This window comes from Manis javanica, chromosome 3 (genome assembly GCF_040802235.1).
Source record: "Manis javanica isolate MJ-LG chromosome 3, MJ_LKY, whole genome shotgun sequence".
Taxonomy (NCBI): Eukaryota; Metazoa; Chordata; class Mammalia; order Pholidota; family Manidae; genus Manis; species Manis javanica.
The window spans coordinates 208,691,719-208,708,477 of record NC_133158.1 but is presented as its reverse complement, the minus strand read 5'-3'; the positions used below and the strand labels follow the sequence as shown (position 1 = coordinate 208,708,477).

At 43.2% G+C, this 16,759-nt stretch overlaps 1 protein-coding gene across 7 annotated transcripts in view; it reads right to left on the bottom strand.

Annotated features, from left to right (window-relative positions):
* The window catches only part of DOCK5 (dedicator of cytokinesis 5), a 182,342-nt gene that overhangs the window by 34,493 nt on the left and 131,090 nt on the right, over positions 1-16,759 (bottom strand). For all 7 annotated transcript variants that reach the window (XM_073232694.1, XM_073232692.1, XM_073232693.1 and 4 more), the window contains 10 exons: positions 16,035-16,133; positions 11,884-11,978; positions 10,649-10,727; positions 9,245-9,345; positions 6,943-7,001; positions 6,482-6,636; positions 5,602-5,687; positions 3,673-3,829; positions 3,108-3,148; positions 2,361-2,451 (listed from right to left, as the gene is read on the bottom strand). In XM_073232694.1, coding sequence (XP_073088795.1) covers positions 2,361-2,451; positions 3,108-3,148; positions 3,673-3,829; positions 5,602-5,687; positions 6,482-6,636; positions 6,943-7,001; positions 9,245-9,345; positions 10,649-10,727; positions 11,884-11,978; positions 16,035-16,133 — 963 coding nt within the window. The remainder of the gene's footprint in view (positions 1-2,360; positions 2,452-3,107; positions 3,149-3,672; positions 3,830-5,601; positions 5,688-6,481; positions 6,637-6,942; positions 7,002-9,244; positions 9,346-10,648; positions 10,728-11,883; positions 11,979-16,034; positions 16,134-16,759) is intronic.

Below are 16,759 nucleotides of genomic sequence, written 5' to 3'. Positions count from 1 at the left end.
TGATAAGATGTCTGCGCACAGCAATGTGAATGTAGTTAATGCCACTCACGGTAGACTTAAAAATGATGAAGATGCTAAATTTTACACTATGTGTACTTTGCCATAATTAAGTTAAAAAGAAAAGATATCCAGGAATCATCCTAACAAGGAATACGTAAGACTTCTATACAAAAAATTTTAACATGCCATTGAAGGGCACAGAAGCTGACTTGAATAACTGGAAAGCCATACCATGTTTTGGATAAGAAAATGCTATTTCATAAACATGGAAATTCTCCCTAAATTTTTAAATTTCATGATTCCCAAGCCCATATGGAAAAATAAACTGGAAGGAATAGGGTGGAAAACTCATTAGAGCAATGAAGAATACTATCAGGTAATAAAACATACTATGAAGTACTCATCACTGAAACAGCAAGGCGCTGGCACAAGACAGTGGCCTGGAGACACAGGACCTATGCAAAAGTACATAAAACCTAGACACAGACTCCCCCAGATAGGGGCTTGGCACCTGACAAAGATGGGATCTCATGCCAATGAGGAAATATGGACTACACTTAATAAATAGCACCCCTATTTAAAAAGTGGCACCCATACCTCACACTTTACCCAAGCCAGGATAGAGTTTAATTTTCTGAGCAGCAGAAATGAAAAGGGCTTCAGTCACTGACACCAGGATTTCTTTCTGATCATCCCACAGTCAACAAGCCCTCCCCAGTAATCCACTCACAATAAGCTTTTTAGTGCCCTGATCTTGAATATGAATTGTGGACGGCTGCCTTGGGAATGTGGCGAGGCAGCGGACCCCTCCTCCTGCGCTTACCTACAAACCTGAGAACAATGTACATGGTTTATTTTAGAATAAAATAAAAACTAAGTTATACTAATAAGAAGAGCAAGAACAGAGGCAGGGAGGTGTAACAGGAGGCTCTTGTAGTGCTCGAAGGGAGAGACTACGGTAGGTTGGACCAGGAGGGCAGCAAAGGGGAGCAAGAAAGAAGGGTAGAGGAAAAAAGAAAAAGAAAACAGAATGTTGAAGAGCTCTCTGCACCTCCCAGTTCACTGCAGCATTATTCACAATAGCCAAGACATGGGACAACCTAAGTGCCTGTCAGCCAACACATGGAGAAAGGAGCTATGGTATATATAGTGCAATGGAATATTCTTTGACCATGAGAAAGAAGGAAATCCTGCCATTTATGATGAGGGCATCATGCTAAGTGACATGAGCCAGAGAAAGACAAGTAGTATATTGATATCACTTATGCATGGAACCTAACTCATAAAAACAATGACAGTGGACTGGTGGTTACTAAGGGCTGGGGCTGGGGGAACTGGGCAGATGTTTAAGGGCATAAACCTGTAGCCAGTAGATAAGCCCTTGAGATCTAAATGCACAGCATAGTGATTGTGGACAACAATACTGAATTATACGCTTCAAGGATCTTAAGAGACTAGATCTTAATTGTCCCCACCACAAAAAAGAGATGATAATTATGTGGCATGATAGAAATGTCACCTAATGTTACAGTGGTAATTGTATTGCAATATATACATGTATCAAATCAACACGTGTGCATCTTAAATGTACAATGTTGTACGCCAGTTATATCTCAATTAAGAAAAAAAGAAAAGTGGATAGGTTAAAGGCAAGTTTTGCACAGAAGGTCCAGGACTCTTGTTCATGAAGAATGGGGGAGGGGTGAACAAAAGGTACCTGCCTGGGCACCTGGGTAGATGGTCGTGCCCTTTAGGGAAATGGGGAGAAAGGAGAGGCAGGAATGGATCAAGAGGACAGCAGTGGGAAATGAGAGCTTCTGCTACCATCATGTTAAGTGTTGAGCTGTCTATTAGTCACTCCAAGACTGATGTTGAAAGAACACTTTATACATGAATCTAAAGCTGAAGGAGTAGCAGAGCTAGAAATAATTATTTGGGACCCACGATGTTAGGTGTATTGGTATCCATGGCACACTGTAATTTTACTTAGTGCAACAGTGTAAATAGCAAAGTACTTCTATGGTGCTATATTCATTCACCACTCATTTTGCTGCAGTTTTACAGATGTTTTTTACATATATTAACTGATGTGTTTTGTTTCTACAATTTGTGTCCATTGCCAGGGGCCTGTAAGTTGCGCTCTGCTTCCTAAAGATTTTTAAATAAACGATAACTGACATTTTCTGAACCTTGATCTGAAAACTAGCTGCGCCTATTTAGAAGGCATAAAATTATTCTTGGATAATCGGTCCCCCTTGAATAAGGATCATTCCTATCAAAATCATGAAGTGTACAGGATTTGGTCCCAACGGGTCAGACGGCTGATACATGGCGCTTTGTCCTCCACCCTAAGCACTGACCTGCAGAAGCTCAGCATGTAAGAGCAGCGTGTAGGCAGCTTCTGTGTAGTTCTCACAGTCCCGATGCAGATCCCGCAGCTTGTACAAGTATCTGGTAAGAAGTCGGGTGAGGAGGCATGTGCCACTCAGCAGTGGCTCTAGCATGCAACTCATTCCACAACCAGGCCACCGCCTGCTCCCCCATCTTCCCTGCCCTTCCTCCTCTTAGGCATAGGGATCCATTCCTTCTTACTTCCTATCCCTTTAGCTCTTTATGCTGCTCTCTACCTGTGTGTCTATCCTATTCTGTCAGCCCTACTTTGGTACTGTGAGTTTAAGGCAGGGGTGCTTAATTTTTTTAATGTCATGGGCCTCTTTGGGAAGCTAGTAATAACTATGGAATCTCCCTCCAAGAAAATGCATATAGTTTACGTCTGAGTTTTCATGGACCCCAGGTTCACAGTCCTTGACACAAGGTGAATTTTCGTGCCTCCTCTGAGCATCCCTTCCTGATCGCCCAGGGCAGAGCTTCTGTCCTTCCCTGGAATTGGGTCCTAACCCGAGCCACCCTAGGAACCCCCTCTGACTGTGCGTATATATGTATTTGTTTCAACAGTTTTCCCTTTCAGAGGGAAGGGGACAGAGCCCATACTTTCTGGTGTCTCTCAAAGCAGCAGGCATGGTGTTGGGGCTCAGCCTTTATTTATCAAAGAAATAAACAATAAAGCCACTGCATAAATAGCAAGAGTAGAGCTTCCCTCAGCTTACCTTATGTATATGTCCTCTCTCTTCTTTTCTTTATAAAAATTCTACAATAAAAAGAGTTACAAAATACCAATGTAAATCGAAGGTTATTGACCAGCTGGCCATGAAAGTGGCCAGAGCCACTACTTTTCTTTTCAATACTGTCACTTTTCCAAAGAGCTCATTCTTTTTCTTTAACAAGTAGCCTCAACAAAGAAAGTGATACATTGCAAAGAATGTTAAGTTGAAGGATTTTTTTAGGACTGTGCTTGTGACCGACGTGAGGGAAGCCTTCCAAGTGAACAGCTAACTGGCTCATTCTCAAGTCACCTGACACTGTCTTCTCAGGGAGTCAGGAGTGATAGGTGTCTGATTTACACTGAGCAGAGGAATGCATGGCAGCCTAAACCTCTGAGGCCTGTGGTCCCAGTTATACATGTCTAGGAAAAGGCAGGACCAGAGTTCCACCACCATGAGGATTTCATGGACTAAATGCCTCTGTGTCTACGACACCTTCTCAGAGTGGAGCTGCGGGTTGCAGGGGAGGCCTGGCCATGCCCTCTTGCCATCCCAGGGGCTTGGCACATACCAGTACATTAACAGTACAGCTCATGCGGTTTTCCTTGCTCTCGTCATGCATGATGGTCCTGTAGTCCAAAAGATTCTCCAAAAGGCTGCTGACCAGGAGGGCAAATACTTCTCCAGAGCTGGCCAGGTATTTATGTTTCCGGCAATGTTCTAGGAGCCTGGAGGGTAGGCGTAGAGACAATGCCCATGTCCCATACTGTCATTCCAGCACCATTTAGGAGCACTGTCCACGGTCCTGGCAGCAGGTGGCGCTACACTAAGAGACGCACACCCTCCAGGTAACACCCCACCCCACCCCCGGGGGGCCCTCACTGAGGCTGCCCTGTGACTCACATTCCGCCTCTTATTTAGGGCTGTGGCTCAGGGCCCCCATCACCTAGAACCCCAGCCCACACTGCCCTCCAAACTTTTATTTGTATGTTTTTTTTTTTTGTCAGTACCAAAAACAAGAACTTTTCCCTGCTATCTGATCACTCTACTCAAGCTGAAAGAGGCCACCTTTTCTATGTTTTGACTGTTCCTAATGCCTAGCACCTCAGGGCATCCTGTGGGCATCTGGAAAGCCCTGGATGGCAGTCCAGCCTAGAGGAACCTAGGAATGTAGACATGTGACTCATTCAGACAAAAGAGTTTTTTAAAAACAAAAAAAAGATGCAGAGTTGCAAATAAGTAGACAGACTTTTGGTTTAAATCTTCTCCTTTTGGACCCAAACAGAGCAGTTTTTTAGATCGAACAACTGAAAGGGTCCTCAAAGGATAAGAGAGAAAAAGAGAAAGACATGGGTCCAAGCCTAATCTTAGTACAGACTCTAGGACTATTCCCAGGCACCGGGGCCTTGTGCAGTCAGATTTTTTTGTTAGTGATCCAGAGCAAAAAAACTGAAGAACACAAAATAATATCTTTATGTGAAAAATCAGCTGTAGGATTTTATTTTAATGAGTGGTTTATCATTTGTAAATAGTGTGTGTGTCCATGCGTGTGTAATTTCTCCATTCAATTCCTGCATGAGATCAGAACTGCAAAAGGGATCAACTGGGACGCTTGAAGCTCAAACAGGCAGACCTAACTGAAACAGGATTAAAAAAAAAAATCAACTGTCTTATCACCCATTGGTTCTTTAAAATACAGCTGAGTCATCCATTCAGTTCCTTTCTGAACACCCAGTATGCTTGCTTCTTTAAAAAAGAGCAAAATCTGTAGAAAAAGAAAAAAGCTGGGGAGTCCCTGTACCCCAGCAACCACCCATGTAGCAGGTGAATGACAAAACAACCTGGGCACATAACCCAACCAACACTACAACATCCAAGTGTTCTGTATTTTAGACCGAATCTTTCTGTATCTTAATTCCGTATGTGCACAGGAGAATTAAGAGGGCAAGACGGGGATGGGTGAGGTCTGTGGGGGGCGTGAGGGGGGAGTAGTGCCCATAGAGAGGAACAGAAAATGGCAGAGGGGTGTGGGATGGAGGAGGGAAGCGAAAAGACAGGCTGGCTGGAGATACAGATGACATTATCTTAGGGGCCTTTACAGGGCATAAGGTATTTTTAAATGTAAAGTGGACCTTTAAGTGTTTTTTCCCTTCTGCTTTAAACTGTTGCTTTGAAGCCAATACTTAGAGGTGCAGGCACTTTTGTTGAAGTTCAGCAATTTAAACACCAGGCAAAATGCCACTGCTCCGCACATCACCCCCTCTCCTCCATGTGCTCTGCTCTTGAGGGCTGGGCTGGTCAGTTAAACACAGACATTTGACTCCCATCAGGTAAACAAATGTCAGCAGCGGACAGCGTAGACCTGTTAAGTCCACTGAGAACCATTTGTGGTGGGCACCCCGTGATTCTGGGGCTGCTCGGTTGGAAGTGCAGCAGAAGGCTGCTTTTCTCCATCACCATATATGCAGTCAGCTTAAGGTTTTGTTTCTGAAATACTCACAGTTTTTCCAGAAGGACCTTGTATTGTTCATCTCCTCTACCCCCTTCTACCTCCTGGTCCAGCTTTGTGATCAATTCGTTCTCAAACTGAAAGCAGAGTGAGAATTTCACAGGAGAATGCCATGTCCTTAGAAGACGCCGTGAAGGACACCCAGCCGACCTTCCTAGACTTGGCCAATCCCTTTGTGGGACTGCGAACTGTTTCCCACACACATAGGGGAAGATCGCACTCCACGTCACTCAGGGATCATGCACAAGGGCCCTCTCAAAGCTTTCTAAACCAGACGTGTGATTTAGTTACTCTATCCTTTGGCTTCACATTTGCAGAATATAGTTAACCGAAAATATAATTTGCCTGTTTTGACTATGCATATGAGAACAGCTTGATAATCTATTTTCTATTTTATTTTTGTATCTTATCTAAGCCTTGGCAGTGGGATGTGCTTTTGCAGAGCTTCATAGCTGCAAAATCTTCCTTCCGATACCTATATACTTTATAGATAAGGAGAACGAGGCAGAGAAAAGACGTATCATGCACACTGGCCTCAAAACTAGAGACCCCTGCATCATTCCCCGAAGCCACTGCATTATTCTTTCTGTGGTATTACAGCAGGTGGGATCAAAATGCAGGACGTCAGATCTTAACTACCCAGAGACAGAAAGCTGCTTTAGGAGACATGTAGCAAAAAGGTCACTTACTAGGCCGTCGGTGGGAATATCTGAGTCTATCTCTAATTGCTTTACAAAAATTTAAAGTAAGAAAGTTTTTAGCTGAGTTTTGATTTGTATAGCTCAGGTATATTGCTTCTCTCTACAGAAAGAAAATAAGTAAGAGCTGATTCTATGTGCATTACTGAGATTACAGGTCTACCACTTCTTACCATATGGAAATTGCCATTTCCACTGAAATTGAACTCACACTGCATCATATCAAAGAAAATGGGGATGGTGGCTTTCCGGAGTTCTACTTCGGGGGTCAGTGTGACCTCCAGAATGGGGCCCACCATGGATGGGATGAATTTGATTTTGTGGGGACCTGAAATGAAAGTGAGTGAGGATATTACAAAATAATTTCCCTGGAAGCAAAGCGTCACAGTCTTCTCCATATGGCCATTAGAAAAGAAAACATTTAGGTGGCTAAATCAATTCAATACAGAAATAAGTGACTATGACTGTATTCTGGTAACATGTGGGTGTCAAAAGAGACCCACTAGTTAGCTTCCACTTCCAGACACACAGACAAATTAATCTTGGGGTGATTGGAATGAGCGAAAGCAAGTCATCGTGTAATGCTTGCCACATGGTGGTTCTGCATGGGGCCTGTTCAAGATCATACACTCACCCAGGTTATACCACATGTCCCGGATTCGGAAGCCGAGTTCCTTTCTCATGTCCCCATATCTAGGAAGAAGATTGTAAACCAAGAGAAAGATTTGCAGTGGAAATGAGCACATATAATAATAAAATGGTGAAGGGAACAAAAAGAGCCTGTGTTCTTCTAGGTCACATTAGGGCAGGAATGGGGCATATCACTTTGAGAGATGTGCTTGATCCCTAAATAAGCCCCCAAAGTGAGCTGAGCCACACAGAGAGGGGACTTTTAACAGCAGGACAAGGGCCAAAGGCAGATACCAAAAAAATCACTGAGATGGGGAGATCGGCCATCTTCCTGAAGAGAGAAGAGAGAGAAATGCTCTGGCTGGTCCTCTGCATGGACACAAAACAGCACAACAAACACTAATGAAAAGGGAGATATTTGAGGGGTTAGATCTATAGGAATGTGACTGATGTCTGACAAACATGCTTTCTGTGTTTACATCTGAGTAAGACATTTCCACACCAGGATATTCTTCAAAATACGGACATTGGAAAGCTCTACACCTATCTGTTCAATGGGGGTGACACTGTTCCCTGGGGGCCAAAAGCTTATTGTTTTTACATATTATGTACAGATCTAGTACATAAACAGGTTAGGTATACAGTATATTTGTGTGATTAATACTTCATGGGGGGATTATGGTTAGAAAAATAACTACAAAGTTTCCTTATGGAAGTCAATAATGAAAAAAGGTAAAGAAACATTGATTTAGACCAGGATTCTTGGATGGAGGTGAATCCATCACCTGGTAATCTCTTAAAGAATATGTATGGCTGGGCAACCCACACCACATGCCATTTCAGAGTGGGGCTTAGAAGGGTGGAAACAGAGCGGGTCAGGAGTAGATATTGCAAGGTTCCCAGGGAACTCTAATATGCCCCTGTGACCCTCCTACAACCACAGTTCTACAGTTTCTACTCAAGCTACCATTGCACCAAACATATTTTTCCACATTTCTCCTTTGCAAGTGGCTTCAAAAACCAACATAAATACCACACTTAAGAATTAATCTTTCAAGTCCATTTTTTAAAAATACCTAATGTAATTCTATTAATAATATTAAATAAGCATATGCAGTCAATAGACACATAATAGACATAATAGCCACGAGATGGGCAATAAATGGCAAGTACTTCTATTGTTTAATAATTCTATTGCTGATGCTACTTCTCCTAAAAGTAAGAGAAATCTTGAAAAGAATTCTTACGCATTTGTATAACGTTAATATATTTTTAAAATTTCCTAAGGCTTATCTGCCCATATGCACATGTATATATACATGATTATATACTTTCCTTTGCCCAAATCAGAATCATTAATCCTCATTAGCCTTTATTTATTTATCCTTTACTTATCAGGATAAATATGTCAACTAACTTCGCTAATGGTTGTTTAACCAAAATCAAATCCATCCTTGAAAGAAATTATGCCATTTAAGATATTTTAAAGAATGAGATTAAGGTATCTATCTAAACAATCAAATTTCTCCTGATAACCATCCCACAGGGAAACCCACAAAACAGGTTTTACCTTTACCTTTGAAAGCACAGACACTAAATCTCAGTCTCTTAGTCACAGTCTCTGTTCTAGGGAAGAACCAGGGGTAGAGGGATACTAAATAATTTGCCTAGAATCTCAGACATTCCAGCAAGGGAACAGAAATAAAATTCCACAGCTTCTCAATGATCAGTTTCTCAGGTTCTTTTTAACTACACAGGCTTTAAGTTTCCAGGAGCTCCGTGAACTCCGAAACAGGCCTGAGATGAAAGCAGGGAAAGGCTCCCTCCATCGCTCATCGCTCTCGCATGTGACTCCACTCTGAATCTGAGCCAGGAATCTGGAGGACATTTTTAGGTGATGTGTTAGTCTTGGCTTCTCCATGGATGTGACTGGGAGGTAGCCCAGCGGTGCCATAGGAGGGCTGCTCTGTGAAGCATGCACTGGAAGGACGCCCCATGCTGGACAAGCTGCCAGCAGATGGGCAGCTGATCCAGGAGAGGGGAGAGTGCTGACTGGCCTCTGGGCCTCCCATGCGCAGATTTTGTAAGAGTGTAGTGGTTGGTGGGAAAATGAATGGCGCCTGGAGAAAAGAATGTGGATCTGGGGAAATCTCAGGTCTACTAAATGATTATCTTCAGACTGATCTCACTAACAACATCGATAGCTACTGAACTGTAATTTCTGCGATACCCCAAATCCCGCTCTGAATAGAGATGCAAGAATCACCTTCCCAATCGTAAATAAACTAGTTTAAAAGTACACTTACTTCTTCATAATTTTGTTGCGCTTGGCTTGCGAGAAGGTTTCAAGCTGTAGAGATTCGTGGGTTAGAAATGCTACGGCCAAATGGAAATAATTGTTCCAGAGCTGTTAGAAATTGTGTGATGAGAATGGAAAATAACATCAAGAAGGGTGAGAGTTAAACACTGCCACATGGTAGACATTCACTTGCCAAAGTCACTGAACTATTTTTATGTTAATTTTATCTTACATTACAATCACAATGATTATACAAAAGACTTCCTTTTCTTTCTTGTGTTTCAATTACTCAGCTATGAAGGTTTAAACACTTAGTATTAAACTTTTTTTTTTTAATCCAAATCATTTTATTTGTCTTTACTCCAGGGACAAAAGAAAACTGTTGCCAAGAAGTGGGCCTATTTATTGTAAGTAGTTTGGTGATATGGATTAAAAGCCCTAAAATTCTGCCAAACTTCTGAATTAGTAAACACTTTAGGATTTCATCCTGGCAAAATAATCATGGGTATTTAAAGATATTTAAAACAAGGTAGGCCCCACAATGCTATTGAACACAACAGAACATGGAAACCATCTGAATGTCCATGAGAAGGATTTGGCTAAATAAATCATGGCCCAGCCACACGATGGACTATATTCAGCCATTAAAAATATTGTGAAAATATTCAGTGTCATTGAAAGGACTATAGAAAAAGGAAATAAAGTTGATTAACAGGTTAACAAACAACCGCACAGCACAATCCCCCATTTTGGCACACAGGCACATGTACACATGTACGTGTCTGTGTACAGATGAGCCCCTCCGCTTACGGCTCTCCACTTTTAAGGTTCCACAGACATAAACAAAGGCACTCACACACAGCTAAAGCGCACCATCAACCAAAGGAACCTGAACGTAAGCTCCGTGAGAACAGGGAGCTTGTCTGCTTCCCCAGGGCCTACAATATACGGGGCCTGTGCACTGGGTGGATGAACGTGTGAGTGACGGGGAGCTAGTGGCCACCTGTCTGCTGTCCCTTTCAACTTTCAAACAAGTGTGTATATGGGCTCCTCCGTAGAAACAACCACCGGTAGGTAAGAGAACATCTGCGTGTCTGTCTGCAAACACCTGTGTACCTGTGTATTTGTGTTATGTTAACAGCGGAAGGTAGGACTCTTTCAGTTTTCTTCATTGTGCTTGGTTCTATTTTTTTACCTTCTTTCACCTGTGTTACTTATATAGAAAGAAGAAAAAAACCCTGTTTTATTGTGTTTGGAGGACAGAGAGATGGCGGTTGTGTGCTTTAGGAAAGGAGAAAAGACACGGAAATGTTTCTCAAAATGATAAAGTGTGAAGTGATATTTTCCAAAATGCAAGTTTTCTTGCCATGGCTGAGAATTTGAGGAGCTCCTAGGTGGGCAGCATGCTTACCTGAAGTTCGAAGCTGCTCTGATCCATGAATAATCTTGTGAGAACCTCAGCAAACTGATTTATAGCACGGAGAAAAACCCTGGGGGAGGAATACCACATAAAGAAGGCAACTTTATGCTCTTCGAAAGTCTTCCATCTTTGAAACCACAGCAAACCAAACCTGGACTTGGTAACATAATCTGCAGATCTGCCAGGCCCTTCGAGACCAACAACACAGCAGAGCAGGACAGTGAAGCTCAGTTTCTAGAACAGCCCCTCAAAGGGGCATCACCACTAGGCCAGCTGAAGTTAAAGCTGAGTCGACACCCCAAGGCCCCTGAGCCTCAGACTGGGCTCTTCCCCCTCTACCCTGATTCTTCTCTTTTAAAGTCTAGGGTTTCCGATGCAATTTTTTCTTTGATCTGTACATAGTTGGGAAGAGTTTTTCTCATCAGGTATCAAGACCTTGTAGAGTCAACGCTTACAATAATGATTTACTTTTTTAGCTCTTTAAAAAAATTCTGGAACTGTTTTAATATCACATATATATTCAGCTCATTTTACTTCCATTAAGTACTTGTCCATCAGCAACTGCAAAGCCCTGGCTTAGGTTTCGTCTTTGAAAGAGATGGTTCCAGGTCTTAGGAAGTTTACAGTCTCGTGGGGGCCATTTGCAACCTATGAATCTAACCGTGGCCCAACAAGGAGTATAAAAGTCTATGAGGGGGTGACAAAGAGGTAGGAGAAATCAAAGATCTAGGTAAGAAATGTGTCCTTTGGAGATGGCATTTGAGAAGGACATTACGGAACGGGAGCCAGGGACTGTGACAGCCAGGGACTGTGGGAAAGAAACTGCAGAGTAATCAGCAGCAGTCAGGGGACACAGGTTGTATAAATAGGGAAGTAGTGGGAGAAAAGGCTAGAAAAGCTGGGGATGTGGGGCAGTCTGCCGTGGCCTTGAATGTCAAGAAGACAAAGGTCATACGGAGCGGCAGAGTGATGCGGCTGATGTTGACAACACAAGGGCAAGGTGGAGACGAGACTGGAGTCACAAGCCTGGGTCACAGTGGCTGCACCGCCCAGGATAAAGCAAGAACAGGCCACACAAACTCGGATCCAGAAACAGGGGCTCCTGACTTTACAGATGAAGGATTTGAGGCAGAGACTTCGCAGCACCGCACAGAGATGAGAGAGGCTGGCGTCCAGACCCAAGTACTCAGGGGGACATGCCTGGACCCTGCCCCGACCAGTCTCACCTGCTCTGCGTCATATTCATGACCATCCAGTCTTTGGCGTAGACATTCTTTCCAATCAGATCTTTAAACATGATAAAAGTTTCCATGAGGAAGTCCTGCAGAGAACAGAGGAAGCACATCTGGGGGATGACTGGGGGACATCCGGTCAGCCATCCCCCAGCAGGTGGATAAGACCACTGCCACAGCAGAATGAGATGTCCCCTGGCCCGTAAGGAGAGCCTATCTACTTAATATGGTTTTTTAGGGATAACAAAGCATTCTTACAGCTATCATGTGATTTGATTTTTTTATATCATAGAATCTGACAAGGGCAAAAAATCTGTCCACCATTATACAAATGATAAACCTGAAGATGGGGAAAATCAGACAACTTACAGAAGGTAGTAGGAACTAGGAATCAGGGAAGCTAGGAAGAGAATCTGGGATTTTGTACCCCACGTTCAGAGTCACAATATCTTTAGTCCTGTACTGTGAAGTGTTGTCTGAATAGATGTATGGCATTTAAAATGAAGTCCCCAACCGCTGTAAGAAAACTGATACCTCTAGTGACTCTGAGCCCAGTTCCCCTCGATCACTGGGAGAACAGAAGTGCTATCAAGAGGAACCAAAGTCCCAACTGTCCCTATTCCAGGAACATTACCAGGGATAAGAGAAGGGTCCTAAATGGTCCTTAAGAAGAGATGACAGCAGTGGACTGTGATAAGGCAAGCATATACAGCACAGTACTGTGAATGAGACAGACAGATTGTGTAAAGAAAAGACAGCTCTTCTGTTCAAAAGGGGGCCATGAGCAACAGGAACTCAGAAAATAGATCAGACTACAAACCAAAGCTAAAAGTTTTAAAAGCTTTTTTATTTATTAGTTAGTTAAATAGAGACATTTTTCACTCGGATTCCTGAAATGAAAATCCAATCCAATTTCTCTGGCACTAAACTGCATAGTTTATGGATTACTAGCAGAGAGAACGTGGTATTCAGGGGGCAAAAGGCCTGGGTTCTATTCTAACCATATTTTCTCCAAGACACTGGGCACGTCGGTTCACTTCCTGCACTCTGGCTCTGAAATCTGTGCTACTCTTGAATCTTCCTTCTAGTTTAACAGAGTCTAACTTTTCTATCCTCAATTCTGAAATCATAGACATACTTCACGAGTTTTAAAATGTTTTATCGAACATTTTCAGGGCACCCACCAACCTATTAAATATTCTTTTAATGTTTTCTCTCAAACCAATAAGAATTTATGGTTTGTGAAGCAGGATTAAATTTGCATGCCAGTTATCCACTTCTGACACTGACTCTGCATTCAACTCTTGGTAATCCAAGTCAACTCCAATGGCACAATAAAGGCCACTCACAGATTATCCCCAGCCTTGTTTTATCTGTCACTTTCCAAAGTCTTCTAAGCGGTGTATTCAGAAGGCAGCATGTGAGTGGCAGACAGTCTCCTGGAATCCAAGTGCCTGGCTGTACTCTGATTCTGCAGCTGACAGTGGTACTTCATGGGGCAATAGACCTTTTTGAACTATCATACAGGGGAAAGAGCTCACCATTGCTCTGCAAAACAGGAGTCACACCTCTTATTTTGTTTACTTAACAGAGCCAAATTGTCTAGAGTTTGGATTCAGTATAGCTTCCTTTAACCCTACCTGCTTTCTGAAGGAAATTTTAAAAAGCTATTGAACTATTTTTATGTAAATTTTATCTTACATTACAAACATAATAATGATTATACAATTATGATGGTAAATAGCTAGTTTTCATAGGTATTAACTACAAGCCAAGGAGAAACGTAGGCATCTACCATGTTGTTGACTCAATCAGTATGCACTCACATTACCCCTCAAGGTAGGTACTGTTGTCAGGCAGCTGTGCCTGGGGAGGTCTCTCCCTGCCCACAAGGGGGAACCTCAACCCAGATGGGGGAGGGTTCTTGACTCTGAATGAGAAAGAATTCTCAACCAGGTCCCACGAGTGTTGGCGAGGAAGGAATTCATTAAAGCAAGAGTAGACGCGAATGTCAGCAGTTGCAGGCAGCAGAGAACAAGGAAGAACAGAAGGAGGAAAGGGAAGCTCACTGAACTGCTTGGCGTTGGGCAAATCCCTTGCCAACTCCTAAAGCCAGTGCCACCTGGCATACAGCAATGCTTGAATCTGCACGGCATGGGGACTAAGCCCTGACCACCCCAGGATTTGGAGGCCATCTCAAAGTGAACACCACAGAGCACTGGATGGAGTGAGTTTATGTTCTGAGAACTTCCACTTCCCTACTGGTCTGAAATAAAGCAGGGAGAGAGAAAAGGAGTGTGTTCAGACTAGAAAGCTGCATGAAATAGCGAAGTGACGAAAACATTTACCACCTGAGGTGGGGGTTGGAGAATTCTTGTCTTTATCATGGAGAGGACTTCAGAGACAAGTGCAACTGGCTCATGCAACAAGAAAGTGTACTTGATATAAGACAGGCCACACTCAGACGGGAGTGCGGGCGACCTGAGAGAGGAGGTGTGCTTGAGGGTTTAGGGTGTGGGGCTTTACAGGGCCTTTGGGTAGGGGTCAGCATAAAACACGATGTGACAGGTGATTCCTAATTCCTTTGAATTTTTGTCCTAAGAATAGGGCTTTTTAGGTGACTGTGCTGGTTTGGATCTCGGCATTTTTCAACCATGTAGATTCATTTACACTTTGGCCATCCATCTCCTGTCCTGATGACAAAGTTAGTTCATTGATTAAGGGGCCGGAAGAAAAGGAAGAGCAGCATATAGATTAAGTTAGAATAAGCTGGGACTTTTTCACAGGCTAAGTAGATTTTAAAATGGCATGGAGCTTGTTCCATTTCCCTGCCCTATCTCAGGACTGCCTCACAGATGCAGAAACCGAGGGTTAGCGAGATTAAATGGTATGCCCAGCATTTCATAGGAGGAAGTGGAATAGCCAGAATTCAAACCCAGATTGGAGAGCTCTAAACCCTGTGTGCCTAAACCCGGGGCACCGTGTGCCTACGGAGGAGAAACATTGCTACCCTCAGCTTCGCATCCACCCTGCCCTCCTCTTTTCCCAGTTCCCTCACAGCTGGTCTCTGCAGACACACACAGGTGCTCAGCAAGCACACCTCCGTATTGCTCTGGGTGCCTGCACCACGCTGCCTGCCAGAGGGGCCTATGTGGAGCCCCACAAGGCCCCCGGATTAAGACTCATGGTCTTTAAGAGTTCATCACTGGACCAACTACCACTCCTAATGCTACTGAACAGTACATTCTGTCCAATTCCTTGTGAGCTTTCCCATCATGGGACCTTGTAGAAAGGAAAGCGACTGGCAGGGAAGGAGCTGGATCTCCTTGGGCGAACTGGCCACTTGCTATCAGTATAATATAGGCAGAAAGTAGAAAATTCAGAACATAAGGAGGGCTGCAATATACAAGGATGATAGGACGTTACCCAGAGCAAAGATTAGTGCTCGGTGGCATCCGATGGCTCATCCAGCTCCCGGTCCAGCCCGCTGCTTCACAAGACAAAACCATCCCTTCAGAGATGTTTTAACAGCCACTAAACATTCCCTAAAGGCATGGATCCTCAGGAGCTAGCCAGATGCCAAATTTAGTTTCTAGGCAACCTCTGGTTGTATGCTAAATAGTAACTATGAGAACAATTTTCCTGTTCAAAACAAAAGAGAATGGAATATTTTTCAGCTGAAGATAACTTACAAATGTTGTAAGTGACAAGTTCACCTCTTCCTGTTTCTTTGTCCAAGAAATATTGAGCATGATGCTATCGACCCTATCTTAGAAGACCGTGCACACCTCTGCCTCCTGAAATCCCTGCCCTGGCATGAGTAACTATTATCCCTGAAACAAGACACTAGTCTCAGTGAGAAGCAAAAAAGATCTCCCAAATGTTTCCAAATAATAAAGGCTCTCTCTAAATCCAAGAGACTTAGGGGGCTGAGTGAAGACCTCTTGGTAGGTATTGTGATCTTCAAATTCTATCCCAGAGAGAAAGAATCGGCACTATCCTTTTCAAAGTCATCATCGACAGCCACGCAGCAGTGGAGACAGGTGGGGAGAGAACTCTGGACTCATGATCCTCAGTATTGGTTATTTATTTTTGCTGAATGTAAGAAATCTTGATGTTCCCAGGACCCACTGAAGACAACTTACAGTGATGTCTTGTTTGGTTTTGAAAGTGCTGATGTAGTCGCTGTAGTGGCTGTCATCCATCTGCCTCAGGATGGCAATCATGCAAGCAACAAAACTACCCTGGAAGGAAAAAAAACAATGGAAATCCATGCTCCTCAGGCCACCAAGGGACAAAACAAGATTTGTGCACAAGTGCTTTGGCTTCTCCACCCAATTACCTAAGCACAGACCCCACCAAACTGGAAACCTTGCATGCTTTCAAACATCCAGAGGGCATGCGCTTTGCTGTTTCTGCTCAGAATGACCTCCTTGCAGGTTTGAGTTAAGGAATGTGGAGGGCTTGACTCATTCCTGTAACAGCTATGATTTGTAGAATCCTGTAAGTCAAGAGACACTGACTCTAAGATCTTAGCTTGATTACTAGTTAAGATATAACATGTGGACTTTGAGTTTCTTGTTGAGACAGAGTTGTAGTGTAAAAAACCCATGGAAAAATGTCTGAAATATTTAGATCACTCAGATAAATCTGAGTTTGGAGGAATGCAAGGAGTATAGAGAGGTAATAAAACAGAGGGGAGGAGCAGAGAACAGGGTAGGAAATGAAAGACCCCTGCCAGAATACTTCAGTATAACTTTATTTAATTCTAGAATCCTCTACCCAGTTATTCCCAGCATGCTATGCCACTGTAATTGTGGACAGGGTTTGAAGAAAGAGATTCAGTGATTAGATCATTAACATCATTCTA